Source organism: Protobothrops mucrosquamatus, unplaced genomic scaffold (assembly GCF_001527695.2).
Source record: "Protobothrops mucrosquamatus isolate PMUCROS unplaced genomic scaffold, P.Mucros_1.0 scaffold453, whole genome shotgun sequence".
NCBI lineage: Eukaryota > Metazoa > Chordata > Lepidosauria > Squamata > Viperidae > Protobothrops > Protobothrops mucrosquamatus.
Genome location: NW_015386776.1, coordinates 1,275,781 through 1,290,635, shown reverse-complemented (window position 1 = coordinate 1,290,635; position 14,855 = coordinate 1,275,781). Strand labels below are relative to the sequence as shown.

The 14,855-nt window shown below is 35.0% G+C and overlaps 1 protein-coding gene across 1 annotated transcript; it reads left to right on the top strand.

Annotated features, from left to right (window-relative positions):
• Positions 1-1,051: 1,051 nt before the first annotated feature.
• TMEM184C (transmembrane protein 184C) lies at positions 1,052-14,470 on the top strand. Its single transcript, XM_015816450.1, has 10 exons — positions 1,052-1,195; positions 4,023-4,153; positions 4,254-4,290; positions 4,756-4,961; positions 7,953-8,027; positions 8,996-9,089; positions 9,663-9,775; positions 10,494-10,593; positions 12,527-12,698; positions 12,827-14,470. Exons 1-10 carry the CDS (start codon positions 1,079-1,081, stop codon positions 13,093-13,095), a joined length of 1,314 nt encoding a protein of 437 aa, XP_015671936.1. The 5' UTR covers positions 1,052-1,078; the 3' UTR covers positions 13,096-14,470.
• The last annotated feature ends 385 nt before the right edge of the window (positions 14,471-14,855 follow it).

Sequence of the window (14,855 nt, the reverse complement as noted above, 5' to 3'; positions counted from 1 at the left end):
GTCAGAGTGTCATGGTTCCAACAGATGAAACTCTTCAAAAGAGTTTGTTCTTGCTTTGACACAGAGTTGAAGAAACTTCTTGGATGAGAAGTGAAACATCTTCAAAGAAATAAACAAGAAAGTCCAGTTGCCTTGTGAAAAAAAAGCACCTTTGGGACATTAAGGTTATGGGATTCATGAAGACTGGAAGTTTTTAAGAAGAAACTGGACAGCCATTTGTCCGAAATGGTATAGGGTTACCTGCCTGAGCAGGGGGGTCCAAGGTCCCTTCCAACTCTATTATTATTATTATTATTATTATTATTATTATTATTATTATTATTATTATTATTATTATTTATTATTATTATTATTATTATTATTATTATTATTATTATTATTATTAAGAGAAGTCACAGTAAGGTAGGTAGATATGGAGAAAAGTATATTCATCATCCTTAGAAGAGTATGTCACATCCTAAACAACATTCACTCATTGAGGACTAGATTAAACTCATTAAAATGTGAAGTTTCATAGGATTGCATCAATTCCAAAGGAAAGCACTATAAAAGAAAGCAGGTAAAGCTCTTGCATCATGGGACCAATCACTAAGATCTATTGTTGTAGGTGGAAATCAACTTTCAGGAAAGTCTTCATTAGCCCTACAATCCACACCAACTCTACCACCATCCACGAACCCGCCTGGAAGAGTATAAGGTACACCAAGAAACACCACGTGACCGTCACGTGATCTGAGCCTCATCCAATGATGTCCCGGCTGCTGATGGGGGGGCGGGGAGAGAGTTGTTTATTTCAAAGAGCCGGAAGTACTGCTGCTTTGGCCCTGCTCGGGGGCGGGAGTAGCCCGCGCGAGTTTCCGCGCCGGGAGAGTGGGAGAGAACGGGGAGGGGAAGAGCGGGCTGCTTTGTTCGCGCGGGGCAGCTGCGGGGCAGCAGGCGAGCGGCGGATGGCGACGGAAGGGCGGGGCTGGAGGCAGCCTGCGGCGATGCACCTGCGTGGCCCTCCTGGCCAGTTCTTAAACCGGCGACCGGTCTCGACCGCACCGAGGTGGCATTGAGGGTCTGAGCCAACGGCACCATGCCCTGCACCTGCGGCAACTGGCGACGCTGGATCCGGCCGCTGGTGGCTACGGTGTACCTGGTGGGGTTGCTGGTGGCCGTGCCTCTCTGCGTCTGGGAGCTGCAGAAACTGGAGGTGCGTGAGGGCGGGCGCCGCGCGGGCCGGGGGAGGGGGCGCTCTGCTTCTCCCACCCACCCCCACCTTCTGCTCCGAGCGCTGCCGGAGGGTGAGTCAGCTCTGCCCCCCTGCGTCTGCGAGGGGAGAAACGGCGGCCTGCCTTCCTTGTTGCCTCTGCAATGGCTGGTCTTCCGGGACTTTGAAGGGGAAGGGGACCTCCTTCCTCTCCGCCGCACCCCCCACCCCCTACTCCAGTGTTTCTCAACCTTGACAATTTTAAGGCATGTGGACTTCAACTCCCAGAATTCCACAGCCAGCAATGCTGGCTGTGGAATTCTGGGAGTTGAAGTCCACATGCCTTAAAATTGTCAAGGTTGAGAAACACTGCTCTACTCGGTAATTTCCCGAAGTGCGCAATACAGTAGTGACGGAGCTGTCCCGATCTGGCGTCTTACAGGACGTAATGTCCCCCCCCCCCTCGGCAATTACGACCACCCTATTCCGGCCGTCTGAACGGATCGGGGTCTGGGAGGCAGTTTCCCGCGGGGAAAGGGATGTTTTCAGTACTGGGTTTTCTGATGTCTCTGTTGGCGAACTTGTTTGGGAATATTTACATGACTGAGAAGTAGGGAAAAGACATCAAATATACTTCTCTAGTTACTAGTTCACATTGTATTTGATTTAAAACCTAAAAAACTTTTGCAAACTCCACTTACACTCATATCCAATCGGAGAGATCCGAACTCTGAAAGCATTCAGGGGCCAAATTGTGGTGACCTTTGTTTAGGATTAACCAGACCTGGGCTGCAAAAATTTTGAAGACTCTTGAGGTGGCATCAAAGTGTCTTGGTTATGCTTTAGCCCAGTGTTTCTCAACCTTGACAATTTTAAGGCATGTGGACTTCAACTCCCAGAATTCCACAGCCAGCAATTCTGGGAGTTGAAGTCCACATGCCTTAAAATTGTCAAGGTTGAGAAACACTGCTTTAGCCGTTGTCTTAATTTTTATGGGTTAGAAAACTGGAAGCTGCACCTTTCTTAGTTAACAGTGACAGTACTGTTCAGTAATAGATTAGACATTGTGAAGTTTAATTCTGGCTAGAAATACTTTCATCTAAAATTTAAAGCTTAGTTAAAATTGACTGTAGCTTTGCAACAAGATTGAAATGCCTTGAGTGCATAGCAAAAGTTACATTCTCATTTCTCCCTCTACTCCTCTCCCCTCCTTATACAGACAGTTCTAGAGGTTGCAAAAGGATACTTGGTGGGATGCACACACAGCTTGCACCTCATATAGAGTAAATTGTAGTATCAAGATACTGGACTGATTTTGTATAAAGCCAGTTTTGCGGAACACTAAATGGGACATTTCTTTACACACTTCATTTGGAGCTGTTGGGAAAACTGATGAAGTTTTAAAACAAAGCTAAAATATTCTTATTTTTCATATGATATTTATGTTACTAAGAAGTAGGGAAAAGACATAAAACCTATTTCTCTAGTTACTGTCATCTTCACATATTGTGTTTCATATATTGTTCACATTTTATCTTGAGAATTTAGAACATCTGACCACAAGTTTGTACCTCTCGCCATTAGCCATGGTGATTAGTCTGCTAAGAATTCAAAAAAATCTGGATGACCACATATTACCAGTCCCAACTCTAAGCACTACCTGATAATTATCTTTCGCAGGTGAAAAATATTAAGGTATATGAAAGACAACTTTCCCTGCAGCTATTCATCATTGCTTATTTAGGTTGAGTAGCAGTTGATTCATCAAAATCAAAACATCTGCACCCACACACAGATTAACTGCCTAATACACCAGACATTTCTGACTTTTCTGCTTTCTTGTGTTTATTCCTACTTATGCTATGGGAAACAAATACCTGGAAATACATTTCATATCTATCAATGGCTTATAACTTACAGAGTATGTGTTGATACAGAAAGCTTTACTACCCATCCTGGACCTGAAGTAATTAATTTATTCACAATCTAGATCTTTTCTTGAATTTAATGCTTTGATTTTTTAGATCTGTCATAAAATTGTGAATGAAGAAACTTGTTACAATATTTCTGCTTTATCTACTTGGAATTGTTCATATAATAAAAGGCAGGAGTCCCCAACCCCTGGTCTGTGGATCAGTACCAGGCTGCGGCATGCCAGCAAGCGGGCCGCACAAGCAACCAAAGCTTGTGAGATACAGGCAGCACACAAAACCACACACAAAACCACAGAAAAACCTTTCTCCGCAGAACTGGTCCCTGGTGCCCAAAAGATTGGGAACCTCTGATATAAGGAATTCTTCAATGTAATATGAAAACTAGAAACACTTAAAACATTTACTACAATATTCTATCTTCCAGCTATATCATATTCCTCATTTGTTTGCATCATACTTTTTCTAAGTTTTACTGGCAATCTGAGGCAATATGTATTTTGCATACTGCACAATGTATACTGTATATAGTAGACCTACTAGATGATGTACTTTTAGAAATATTAATGTAGAAGCAGAGAAATATGCTATGTTGTGAATACATTGTGGGTGACTTAATGGAAAATAGTTATTGTAGATATTTGGATGTAATTGTAAATACTGCAGTTTTTATGTCTGGTTGAGACCTATGTATATTTATCTATATTTACATCTGTTTTAATCGCAATTTGCAAGGAAATGACATTTGTAATGCATATTTTGTCTATAAAAATGGACTATTTCAGAGAGTTGTACTGATAAGATTACAGACTGCTTTATCAGTGTAGGACCATTATTTTTTAATCTATCAATGTTCCTATGCTGTCCTTTCAATGCATGTGTATATCTGTTTTTTAAAGGTTGGAGTTCATACTAAAGCATGGTTTATTGCTGGTATCTTTTTATTGATGACAATACCAATATCTCTTTGGGGGATATTACAACATTTAGTTCATTATACTCAACCAGAATTACAGAAACCAATAATAAGGTAAGTTTCTATACGTATGATAGCTGGTTATGCTTCGATAGCAATCCAGACACTTTAAATTAAAATCTCATAACACGCAAACATGTTTTTATCGTTACAGAATTCTATGGATGGTGCCAATTTACAGTTTAGACAGTGTAAGTGCTTTTCTTTTCTAGTCTGTTAGGTTGCACAATTATTTTATGTAGAAAATCTTTGAATAATTGCAACTTTTTATGTTGCTGATATTTTTGTAAGTTTTATAAAATCTACATTTTTACAAAAAAATTACTTTTTGTAAAAATGTAATAGACGTGTGATTACAGTGAATTCTTTTAGGGACATCTGAAAAAAGCTGAAGGAAACATGAACAAAAAAATGTGCATAGATTAATTTCTCCTAACCCTCAGTTATGCAACTGAGAATAAATGTGCATATCTCAGGATAATGAACTCTTGACTTTTGTTGCTTATGTTTGATACTATATTTGAAAACTAGCTGTAAAGGCTTTTTGTTGTTAAATGTTTATCTGCAATATTGAGATATAGTATGTTTAGAATTGAATTTCAATTTAAATTATTTTGAGTAATATTATTTCATTGCTTGTTCTTTTTCTTTATTAGTGGATAGCACTGAAATATCCCAACATTGCAATATATGTGGATACTTGTAGAGAATGCTATGAAGCGTATGTGATCTATAACTTCATGGTATTTCTTTCAAATTATCTTATCAACCGGTATCCAAATCTGGTATTAATCATAGAAGCCAAAGATCAGCAGCGACATCTGCCACCATTGTGTTGCTGTCCACCATGGGCTATGGGAGAGTAAGTGCATCATATATTTTTTCTGTTGTTTTCACATTTTGTACTAGAAATTGCCTCTAATACTAATTTATTAAAATATTTCCCTTCTTTTGAGTTAAGAAACCCAGATTTCAAGAAATTTAAATAACGCACTTTATTGTTCTAAATAATGTAGACAAATATTGATTTTTCTCAGGACTGCTTTAGTAACAGAAATCTTTAAAGACTTTTAGTGCAATGTAGTTCTATTGATTTTGCTATTATAGAGTTAAGTATTGTTTCAAGATGCTATATTATATTTAGATTCATAACTGCTTACGCAGAGGTTTCTGACCATTTATGTCAAAAAGCTGGGGGGCAATTGTCTTCTAATATTGTAAAGCAAGAGTGAAAAAGCAATATACCCTTGCAATGATGGTTCAACTTGCCTTGAGAAGGAATGGGATGAAATAAGCAGAATTTTCTCCCTGTTTAAATATTTCAATGCCATAGCAAGCCATTTTCCAAGGAGAGCGATGTCTGTTTAATTGAATATGAAATAACAGATGAGATATTCTTTTCTATACTTTATTCTTATTAGCCTTTCCAATAAAATTTAGCAACATCTAAAATTCCTGAACACTATCCATAGTGGAATTTGATTTGTGAGTCAACAGTATTTTTTAAATAAATACCTAAAATTTGCTAATATCCATATTGGTTATTCGTAAGACCTCTGAAACAATCCTAATATTCCATCTTAGAAAACCATGGCTAAAGGCCTTAAATAATGTTAAGTATGTTTCTTACATTAAGATGATACTAATTTAACAAAAGGTATATTTTCATATTTAGTAGATACCCCTGAATGTTGGCTCTCATGGGTGAAAGGACAATTACTCCCATAATATTGCCTAATATCACTATTGCCCTATTTTGGTTTAATATCCATACATTTCTTAATATAAAGCATACAGAGGTCAGTATGCTTTAAATATGTGATTGCACTTTTGAATCATAAATCAAAAGCTTGGAACTTACTACTATGTCAAGAATTATGCACATATTGTGTACAAGCAGCAGCAAAATAGAATACTCTTTAATATTGGAAAGTCAGTGCAATTACAGATTTACAGTCTGGATTGCTGTTCTCTTTATCCTCTGTAATCAAGGTTTAATGATGTACTTTAGGAAGTGAATGGTTTTCTACATATAACAAACTATGTTTTTGTTTTATTTTTTCTTTTTGATTTGTCTTTGTATTTCCCCTCCTCCCCCCCGGCTATTCTTTTTCCTTCTTTCTCTCTCTTGGAATAGTAAATTAATATTCTAGAGACAAATTGTGTCCTTGAGTTGTGCATATCATTGTCTCCTTTAACTGTCCTCTATGGTAAAAAATTTGAACTTAGTTCTTCCTGTTTCATGCCAGTTGAGTGAAAAGATACTATTTACATTAAGTTAGAGTTTTCTATTATGTCTAGATAAGTATGTTGGCTTCCTATTTTTAATAGATCCTACTGTAGTCTTCTATTTTGTTAACTAAGAATCTTTCAAGTTTTAACAAAACATGCAATTCTAATGGAAGGTAGAACTTACTTACTTACCAGTTTACAGTTGAAGGGAAGGAGAACAGCTTAACCATGACAGTGGTTTATAGTAATGGTTTACAAACTGTAGATATACTTTACATCTACTTGTGGATTAGTTTATATAGAACTGTATTGTAGTTTGCTAAAATAATTGCCAGGTGAAGTAGTTTTGGAACAGATCTGGAACTTACCTTTGCAACAATATGCCATTTCCTTATAGCAGCTGTGAAGCCATCACTATGGTTACAATCAGTCATTAACCACTATGTAGATAACTGTTCACAATCGTTATCCTCATCTAATTACTAATACGCTTATTAATATTTACTGTCTGTAGATTTTTCTGTTATCATAGCAGGATGCTGACATTTTCCAAGCTAATTGTATGATTTTTTTTGCCTTGTATTGATAGCTAATGACCATGGTCTTACATTTTAAAGCCTAATATTGCTTTTTTTATTATGCCATAGCTAGTGAAACGTTAGCACTTACTCATTGTCTTACATGGCATTCATCAATAAATAATTTCCATGCTAGAATATTAGTTTGTCTCCATTTTGTTAGTATGAACTGTCATTAGCTTATTGTGTGAATGAAGCCAGTAACACTCAAAATAGCTAGAGTAGGAGGAGTTCTAAATATATCCTAAATGTTTCATGGGAAGAAAAATTATTTAAATGTACACTATTTTCGGGAGAAAATGCTGTCTATGTATTGATGAAAATGGACTATCTACTGATGTATAATCCTTTTACATAGTGGACCTACAAGAAGGCAAAAATATATTGGGAAAAATATTAGAAGAATAGACTGAGAACATCAGTAATTAGTTAACAAGTGCTTGCTGGTAATTACAATAATGGCTAATTATTGGAAGAACAAATTTATTTCATGACTTCATATAAATGGCTGAGAGCGTAATAATTGGGCTTTTGAAAGATAACATTTTTCAGATGGAAAATGTTCTAAACTAATTATTTTAGTGATTGGATATTGTTAACGTAAATGGAACTATACATGAATAAAAGTTAAACAAAGAATACTAACAATGTTATTTTAAGTACAGACTGATTTTAAAAAGTGTTTAATTTTGACTGTTGTTGCTGTTTTGATATTTTATTATTTTTATTATATTGATCCCTTTATCTAGTATAGTGGTTCTCAGTCTGTGGTCCATGGAGCCCTGGGGAGCTGTGATGTCACCAGGGATCCACGAAGAAATGCTATAATTTAAATCTTAAATCTTGGGGGGCAGTGGCCATGGTCCATGGCCACAAAATTTATTTCTGTGGTAAAAAGGTTGAGAGCCACTACTCTAGTCTTTGCCTTCCAATCATACAGATAGTTGCCATATTCCAGATTCTAACTAGAATTGTTGCTTACAATGCAACATTGTTGCTTATATTGCTTAACTTCTTAAAGTCTTTCTGTGCTTTTTCTGTAGGGTATTGTTGTTTAGGTGTAAGCTTGGTGTTCTACAGTATACAGTTGTCAGACCATTCACTACTATTACTGCTTTGTAAGTATAAAATAATACAAGAAATGTTTTGCTATTAGAATTTAGTGTTTTCTCCTGCTATACTTAAACCAAGAATTGTTAATGTAATACACAGCTATGCAGACAAAATAGGTAAGATCCCATCTAATCTTAAAACTTAACAGTTGCCAAAATATATGAGATTTTGTGAATATTTTTGGGTCTACCTTGTATCAGTACAGGATTATAATTTGTTCAAAATTCATTCCCAATTCAGGAATGGAAAATAAAAGAACAGAACCCCTAGTCCAGTGATGGCGAATCGTTTAGAGACCGAGTGTCCAAACTGCAACCCAAAACCCATGTATCATCAGGTGCCGGCTGGGCGTGGCCCATTGGCTGGGCGTGGCCCATTGGTGGGCGTGGCTGCAGTGGTAACGGCAGACTGGGTGGGACTAAAAAGTTTAATCAATTCCAACTTTGCGAGATCTTTTTTTCCCCACGAGTTGAAATTGATTGATCGATTGAATCTTTTTTTTTTCACACAGCGGCAGAGACTTAAAGTGAAAAAGTTTTATAAAACCCAGCTGAAGGCCTAGGACTGGGGCGACGGTGCACATGCCCACAGAGAGGGCTCTGCGTGCCACCTGTGGCACGCGTGCCATAGGTTCGCCACCACGACCCTAGTCTATGACGCTGGTATTAAAAGCACGACCACAGAAAAACACTTTTAATAAAATATTTCTTTTTTTAAAAGATTAAGTAGTTGTGGATCCAGTCACCTTTTTACTCCCTGCTCCAGTAGCTTCACAAAATTTCTATAGGTAAAACACTATACAATCAAGCCAGAGATATTTTACAAGTTTCATCTACCATATTAAACTATGTATCTTGTCCTCTCTTATTTGTTTAGAATTTATCCATCATAAATGAGTGAGTCTCTAAGACTAGCTCTGTTTCAGCTGTACTGCACGAGTTTCTCTGCAATAATTTGTGTTCAATTCTTTCAGAATCTGTGAATTGATTGGTGTCTATGATGAAGGAAATTTTAGCTTTAAAAATGCCTGGACCTACCTGGTATTTATCAACAATATATCCCAGCTCGTAAGTAGTGAAACTTTGATATTCTTTCTATTTACAGTGAGATTAAATAATGCTTTTGCCTTTTATTTTAAATTCAGATTCTTGATAAGAAAATTATCTGAAAAATGTAAACAGTCTTATGCATTTTCTTAACAGATACATCTAGAAATATATTTAGCATGTCATGATATTTAATTTCATGGTATTAAATATTGGTGGAATTGCATGCAAGTGAGAAATTTATGAAAGGAGATCGACAATGATATTTGATCCTTTTTAGGTATATTACACTATTGTGTGTAGAATACAATTTAGTCTTCTTCATCCCTCTTAGAGATTGCATACAGTTTATAAAATTAGTTTGTTTAGAATGAATGTTATCATAAATGTCAGAAGTCCTCTATTTATTGAAAAAGAAATATAAAGTTTTTAAAATAATTCATGCAAGAATAAGGTAGCAGTCCTTTTCTTGATATCCCACAGAACATAGATACAATATGTTGGCCTAATAACTTCTGAAATGTTATGATATAAAGAATAAAAACAGTCCAAATATTGAAATGGCAGATAAGCATTGTTATCCCTCTGTTTTAGTTTGCCATGTATTGCCTTGTGTTATTTTATAAAGTACTGCGAGAAGAACTGAACCCAATCCGACCTGTAGGAAAATTTCTCTGTGTGAAAATGGTGGTTTTTGTTTCCTTCTGGTAAGTGAAATAAGTTAAAATATTAACTAAATATATATATTTTGTGAAGTCTCTTATATAAATTAAACTATAAGTAGAAATCTAACTTATTGGCAGTACAGATAGGGTCAAAAATACTAATACCACTCACTTTTTTGTCAAAGAATTCCAATTTACTGTGAGTTAAATTGAAACTGACATCAGTAAATACCATTTATTTATGTCAGTTTCAACTTATGTCACAGTAAATTTCAGTTTCAACTTATGTCATTGAAATTTGGAATTCTTTGAGAAAATGTGGAGCAGTATAATACTTTAGGATACATCTACAAGTAGTTTTCCTCCATCATTTTGGTTAGAAATTTGTTAATATCTGAGTTTTTTTAAAAGACAAAATTCTGTTGTTTTTTTCAGTGCAAATTTTGATTTCATGCTGAACTTATGTTAATATGCAAGCCCCAGAGTTTTGGGACAATGTGTAATTAAACTTAATTTTTTTCTTTTATTAATTTATTTTGGTGAATGCACATTTTTTTAAATATCTATTTGGACCAAATGACTACAAATCCTAGTTCTTCTTTCACTGCTGGTTTATGATTATAGTCTTTCAAACTTTATTATATGTATTTTTTTCATTTGAAAATATATGTACTGTATCATTCCATAATTTCTTTATATGGGCAATATAATTTTATAAGTGATAACCAAATTGTTTGATAATTTCATCTTTTTAAAACAGGCAAGCTGTACTTATTGCAATATTGGTGAAAGTTGGTATTATTTCTGAAAAGCACACATGGGAATGGCAGAGTGTTGAAGCTGTAGCAACTGGTCTGCAAGTAAGTTAAACCAGCTTTTTAACCATCTTTTGTTCCCTTATGCTGCATAAGCTCTCCTACATAATAGGAGTGACGATGCTATAAATGTTATCTTAGCTATGGATTAGTAAGAGGCAATACATGAATGTTTTCAGCCTTACTGTGTAGGTATCATATGATCTCTCTATATTATATTCAATCCTTTAATCTAAAGGATTAATACAAATTTAATTTAAACCTATCCCAATAAAGCAGAAGTTCCCACATTTTCTTGGTTCATGGCAGTGTTAAGTGTCTTAATTTTTTCATGGTCTCCTTAGATAAATCTGTGATCTCTTGAGTTGGTAGCACATGTAGTGCCCAGTGTCATGGTTCCGATAGATGAAACTCTTCAAAAGAACTTCGAGGCATTGTTTACCTTAAAGAATCTTTTATTTGAGAAACAAAGTATCAGCACTACATAGTTGAAACCAAAAACTAAATTCTCCTCCCCTGGATACAAAGTAACAAAGTGCAATTCCCTCTTCCAATAAACAGTCATAAATCACATTCCCCAATTAGCTTGAAGTGCGAGCTTTCTCCCCAGCTCTCCAGCCCCCAAAACACTACACTATCAGCTCTGGGCCCAATTATCCTTGGGTTCCCACGATTGAGTTATTATTGTTATGACTAGCTGGACTCTCATCCCTATTCCCCCTCCCAGCATCAACGAACTCTAAAAGCAGTAGAGAAAATGGCTGCATTTCCATCTGTTGTCAAAGCAAGAACATCCGATGTTAGCAGCGTTGACACCCAGTATATTTCCCTCAAAAATTTTAAAATATGCCTTAGCATTCCCATGAGTTTACAGCAGTATCCCAATATGCTTTAATAATGACAAACCTGGTCATGTAATGTTTCCTATTGGTCAGTAGTTAATATAACATCTAGAAATGTATAGGCCTACTCCTTAAGTGGAAACAGTCTTAAGGTTTCTACATACTTGGACCAATAAAAATTGGTGTAGTATGAGAGTATATGGGGGGGGGAAAGGACAGTGTACCTGCATAGCTTTTATAAGTGATGCTGATCTTCCAAAGGAGTCCACAGTGGTTTAGAAAAAAAATATTAAAGTAACCAATTAATAAAAAATAATAAATACATTAAAAGGAAAAGCAATAAGAAAAGCAATTTTGCTCCTAGAAAGAAGATAGATGAAGTGGGGGCAGATTAACCTTTTATGGAAAAGATTTGGTAATTGGGATATTCCTATTGAGAAGACCAATTCCTGTTCACCACATTGTAGGGCATATTAATTGCAAAATCACAAATTGGGCCTCTGCAGCTAATTGATATTAATGTACGGGGTAGACAATTTTATAAGTATGTGAATCAAAGTGTGCAGCCTTTATGGATTAATGCTGATATCTTACACTGGGGCTGGCAGATGATATTTATTGCAGTGCTTTAGAACCAGTATTAGTTGTTTTCATGCATATATTTGTTCAGTAGTGAGGATAGTTGTATTTTGCAATGGATGAAACTTCTGGTCTGTATTCAAGGTAATCCCATGAAGTGTAGAATCATGATTTGCAGTATTTATTGGGTGTTACATTTATTGCCCATGGGATGGCATACCCAGAATCAAGAACTGATGGCGTCTCAGTTTTGAGAGTAGAAACAGGTTTATAGCCCTGAAGAGAGAACTAGATATTGGATTTTCCCCTCAGTTCTTTATGAGGTTAGAGTTTGGGTTAGATGTTCCTTAAGAAACAATAGTGGGATTATGGTTGGTCATGCCCCTCATACCATTGCTAGTCCTTAAAACTGTTTTTTTCAATTGATTTTAATTGGTGAAAGCATGCCATTCTAAAAATATTGTACATAAAAATGGTCATTAAAGTAGAAATTCCTACAGTTTGAAGTGGCTTAATTATGGAGTGAATAGGAATAAAATTAATTTTTCTTTTCTTAGGATTTTATCATCTGTGTCGAAATGTTCTTTGCTGCAATTGCTCATCATTACAGTTTTACCTACAAGCCTTATGTGCAAGAAGCTGAAGAAGGATCATGTTTTGATTCGTTTCTTGCAATGTGGGATATTTCAGATATCAGAGCAGATGTAACAGAACAAGTTCGCAATGTTGGTAAGCAACAAATGAAAATATATCTTTAGCAAATAATTATTAAATATAAGTACTTTAGTTGTTCAGTTAATATTTTAATTTTTTATCATGTTTAATTAATGACTGTGTTTAAAAAATTTTGTCTTTAGGAAGGACAGTATTTGGTCAGCCAAGGAAAATGTTTTTTGGTGAGGATCATGAACAAAATGAACATACAAGTTTGTTGTCAACATCCAGTCAAGACCCAATTTCTACTGCTACTTCTGTACCATCATCACCTGTTGGTCACTACCAAGGATTTGGACATACTCTGACTCCAACAACGCCTTCTGACCCTACAGCTGCTGATTTGTGTAATTCTGTAGAAGAGAATGAGGATTTTTCTGTTCAGTCAGACAAACGTATAGATAAAATTTAAAACTCTCTTTGCTCAAGGGGCCTTCCTTAGACATTACGATCTGCTACTCTTATTTTGGAAGTACATTTTCTCCAGTAGGATTAATTATTGAAAAAATACTAAAATAAGTCAGATGGTTGGGCTTTACTTTTAATCTCTCAACTAAAGTGAAAAAATATGCATTTGTCATTTGATGAAGTTACCATGCATAAAAAACATAGTTTTAGTGCTATAATATAGTACATAAATATTGAATTTAAGTAGAAATAAAATACTATGGAACACATAATGTATATTGTATACAGTTCAAAACAACTCACGGGCACAGAATTTTTACAATAAATGAGAACATATGTTGAGATTTGAGATGGGAAGGGTTTTTAAATAGGATTCAAATTCTGATTCCCCCCCTCAGTCAAATATACCAGAATCTTTACAAAGCTAATATTTAAAGACTACTAGGACATATCTTAAAATTGTTCTTTTAAAAAAGGCATGATCAGCATATAATAAAGAAAAGTTAATTTATTTGAGTTAGCCTTGAAGATTCAATAATTTAAAACAGTGTTTTCAAGCTTAGCAACTTTAAGATTGTTGATTTCAACTCCCATAATTCAGCATGAAGGGTGGGGAATTATGAGAATTGAAGTCCACACATCTTAAAAGTTTCCAAGCTTGAAAAACATTGATCTGAAATCTTTATTAAGATTGTATTAAGTGTATGTTATACACTACTGAATGAGTTTAAAAACATTCTAGTTAGCACTATCAAGTGGAAGATATTTGTCTAGATAGAAACAATTATACAGTTGTAAAATATATGGATGTAATAAATTAATGTGGCTTTAGGTTTTCTCACAATTTTTTTTATCATGTTTATACATGTTTTGCATGCTTGCCATGTTACACATATAAAAATTTGCACCAAGAATTGTATTTTTGAAATAGCACCTTCAAGAGCTCAATGTTTTAATATTCAAACATGAGGTTTTTCTTAATCAATCTTGAAGTGGGTAAAGTCATGCTACAAGTATTTTACAGTAGTATGTAATTACTTGGCCTTATTTAGTGGACTACATATTTTGTTTAACCTCATTGTGTCCTTAAGTGAAATTGATTAAAGCGGCAAAGAGATACTTATTGTCTCATACTGTATATAAGTAAATAAAGTTTTATTTAAATTTTGTGTTGCATTCTTCTAACATTGAGGAAAATAATCCTCTTGCTCTGCCCATTAATAAAATAGAAAAATGTTGTTGGCTCTAATGAAGAATCTGAATTTCCTTGATACCAGGCTGTAAAAGAACCCAATAAATTATTCATTAGCATCTTACATTACTTTACTTACAGTATATTACTCTGCTGCCCCTTTATAATCTAATATTAATATGCAAGAAATGAGTAAAAATGCATGCCTTTGCTCTTAATTTTCAATCTATTTTTTTCTACTGTTGCAATATGGAAGTATTTTTATAGGCAATTTTTAGGCAATGGTTCTTAGCATCCTTTCTCTCTCTCTCTGCATTTATATATATATTCCTGTTTTTTCTTTTGTTCCCCTTGCATTTCTTTTTCCTCTCAGGCTGGTTCCTGATAACTTTGGTTTCTGTTCTGTATTGTTCATATGCATCATTTCAGATAACTTGTCAACAAATTCCTAAGTGCAAACACAATTATTCCCCTCACCTTTTTTTATGCTTCTTACATAAAAAAGGAAGATCCAGCTAGTTAAAAGAGCCATTTAGGACTTTAGATTAAGAAATGATAAATGAGACAATAAA

Excerpts from the sequence above, each read along its gene's own strand:
- TMEM184C (XM_015816450.1), top strand. The coding sequence starts at position 1,079 with ATGCCCTGCACCTGCGGCAACTGGCGACGCTGGATCCGGCCGCTGGTG. Across the intron at positions 10,594-12,526 it reads CTGTAGCAACTGGTCTGCAA|GATTTTATCATCTGTGTCGA; the intron begins GTAAGTTAAACC and ends TTCTTTTCTTAG. Across the intron at positions 12,699-12,826 it reads AGAACAAGTTCGCAATGTTG|GAAGGACAGTATTTGGTCAG; the intron begins GTAAGCAACAAA and ends TTTTGTCTTTAG.